This window comes from Chaetura pelagica, unplaced genomic scaffold (assembly GCF_000747805.2).
Source record: "Chaetura pelagica isolate M959 unplaced genomic scaffold, ChaPel_1.0 scaffold1672, whole genome shotgun sequence".
Classification (NCBI taxonomy): Eukaryota; Metazoa; Chordata; class Aves; order Apodiformes; family Apodidae; genus Chaetura; species Chaetura pelagica.
This window is the reverse complement of record NW_009952303.1, coordinates 8723-11047: the sequence shown is the minus strand read 5'-3', so window position 1 is coordinate 11047 and position 2325 is coordinate 8723. Positions and strand designations below refer to the sequence as shown.

The following is a 2325-nucleotide window of genomic DNA, read 5'->3' as shown; positions in this document are numbered from 1 at the left end:
ATCCCATCCCCATCCCATCCCCATCCCACCCAATCCCACCTTGTCCCACCATCCCACATTGTCCCCCCCCTCCCCTCACCCACCTGTTGAGGCCCCGCACCATGTAGGACTGGAGGTCAACGGAGCTGAGGGGACAAGAGCAGGTGACCATGGGGACCAGGGGGGCTGAGACCCCCAGGTGAGACCGGGGGAACAGAGCGGGACACAGTGGGGGTGACAGAGGGGTGGGAGGTAGGGATGCCATGGGCGTGTGGAGGCACCACCACGATGTGGAGGCACCAGTGAGGATGTGGAGGCACCATGAAGATGTGCACACACCAGGAAGATGTGCACACACCACGATGTGCACACACCAGGAAGATGTGCACACACCAGGAAGATGTGCACACACCACGAAGATGTGCACACACCACAAAGATCACACACCATGATATGCACACACCAGGAAGATATGGACACACCAGGAAGATGTGCACACACCAGGAAGATGTGCACACACCATGATATGCACACACCAGGAAGATGTGCACACACCACAAAGACGTGCACACACCAGGAAGATGTGCACACACCAGGAAGATGTGCACACACCAGGAAGATGTGCACACACCAAGATGTGCACACATCACAAAGATGTGCACACACCAGGAAGATGTGCACACACCACGATGTGCACACACCACGAAGATGTGCACACACCAGGAAGATGTGCACACACCAGGAAGATGTGCACACACCACGATGTGCACACACCACAAAGATGTGCACACACCAAGATGTGCACACACCACGATGTGCACACACCAGGAAGATGTGGAGGCACCATGAGGATATGGACACACCACGAGGCCACGGGAGCCCCGTGAGGATGAGGAGGTGACACCACGAGGGACACGACACAACCCCCCCCAAATCCAAGCAGGGGCCAAAGGGGGAAGGTTCCGATTCAGGTCCCACCTGTTGAGGTCCCTCACGAGGTAGGGCTGGAGATCAGCAGAAGGTCCCCGCAGGACCAGCCCCTTGGGGGGCAGCCGCTCCCCCTGGCTGGGCTGGCGCTGCAGGTGGGGGTTGCGCAGCGCGACGCTGATGTCGGTCAGGAGCCGGGGCAGAGGGCCCAGCTTCAGCAGGGCCTCCTGGGGAGGGCAACCCAGTGTCCCCACTGCACCCCGGGACCCCCGAGACCTTCCCCTGGGGGAGGGGAGGTGGGATGGGGTCTCCATGGGCAGCCCCGAGGGGAGCTCGGGGGAGGGGAGTCCAAAAAGGTTCCCTAGGGAGGGGTGGGTGGTGGGAACCCAGTGACCCTCTGTGGTGGGACATGGGGGTGGGAAGGAGTGACCCCCTGTGGTGGGACATGGGGATGGGAACCCAGTGACCCCCTGTGGTGGGACATGGGGGTGGGAACCCAGTGACCCCCTGTGGTGGGACATGGGGTGGGAACGGAGTGACCCTCTGTGGTGGGACATGGGGATGGGAAGGAGTGACCCTCTGTGGTGGGACATGGGGATGGGAACCCAGTGACCCCCTGTGGTGGGACATGGGGGTGGGAACCCAGTGACCCCCTGTGGTGGGACATGGGGGTGGGAACCCAGTGACCCTCTGTGGTGGGACATGATGGCTGTGACCTCAACAACCTCTCGTGGTGGGACAAGCTGGGTGGGACCTCAATGATCTCCCCTGGGCAGACCAGGGGAAAACGGGACCTCAAAACCCCCTTCAAGATCACCCAGGTTTCCAGGATCCCAAACCCTCCTTTTGGGGAAGAACCTGCTTGTCCAGACCTTTGCTCACAGCCCCCCCAGAAGAAGACCCGGGTGTCCAGCAGGTACCTTGCTGAGCTGGGACATGACCTCCCAGAGCAGGGCATGCAGGGTGGAGAGCTCCCTGCCCAGGTCAATGTAGCCCTCAAAGCTGGTGCTGTTGGTCAAGGTATCCAGGTTGGAGATCTCGTAGAGGAACTGCTGCATGCTGGTCCACTCCAGCTCCAGGAACTCGTTCATGAAGGCCATGTACTCCTCCTTGCTGCCAAACCTGCGGGAAGGGGCAGGACAGGTTGTCACCTGTCCCCACTGGTCTTGGCCACCACCCTCTGGCTCTTCCAGCCCTTCAGGTTCCAGGTGTCTCTTCATGAAACCCCACGGGGACTTCATCCATCTCGGGTGGTGCTTGGTTCTCCAGTCAGATGTGCAGCATCTCATCCCTCCATCCATCCATCCCTCCATCCATCCCTCCATCCATCCCTCCATCCATCCCTCCATCCATCCCTCCATCCATCCCTCCATCCATCCCTCCATCCATCCCTCCATCCATCCCTCCATCCATCCATCC

General features: G+C 60.3%; 1 protein-coding gene across 1 annotated transcript in view; it reads right to left on the bottom strand.

Annotated features, from left to right (window-relative positions):
* Window positions 1-83: 83 nt before the first annotated feature.
* The window catches only part of LOC104397802 (ras/Rap GTPase-activating protein SynGAP-like), a gene marked incomplete at both ends in the record, with an annotated part of 10930 nt that continues 8688 nt past the window's right edge, over window positions 84-2325 (bottom strand). Inside the window, 3 exons of the mRNA XM_010007811.1 lie at window positions 84-125; window positions 958-1133; window positions 1827-2028. Of these exons, the coding sequence (XP_010006113.1) occupies window positions 84-125; window positions 958-1133; window positions 1827-2028 (420 nt within the window). The remainder of the gene's footprint in view (window positions 126-957; window positions 1134-1826; window positions 2029-2325) is intronic.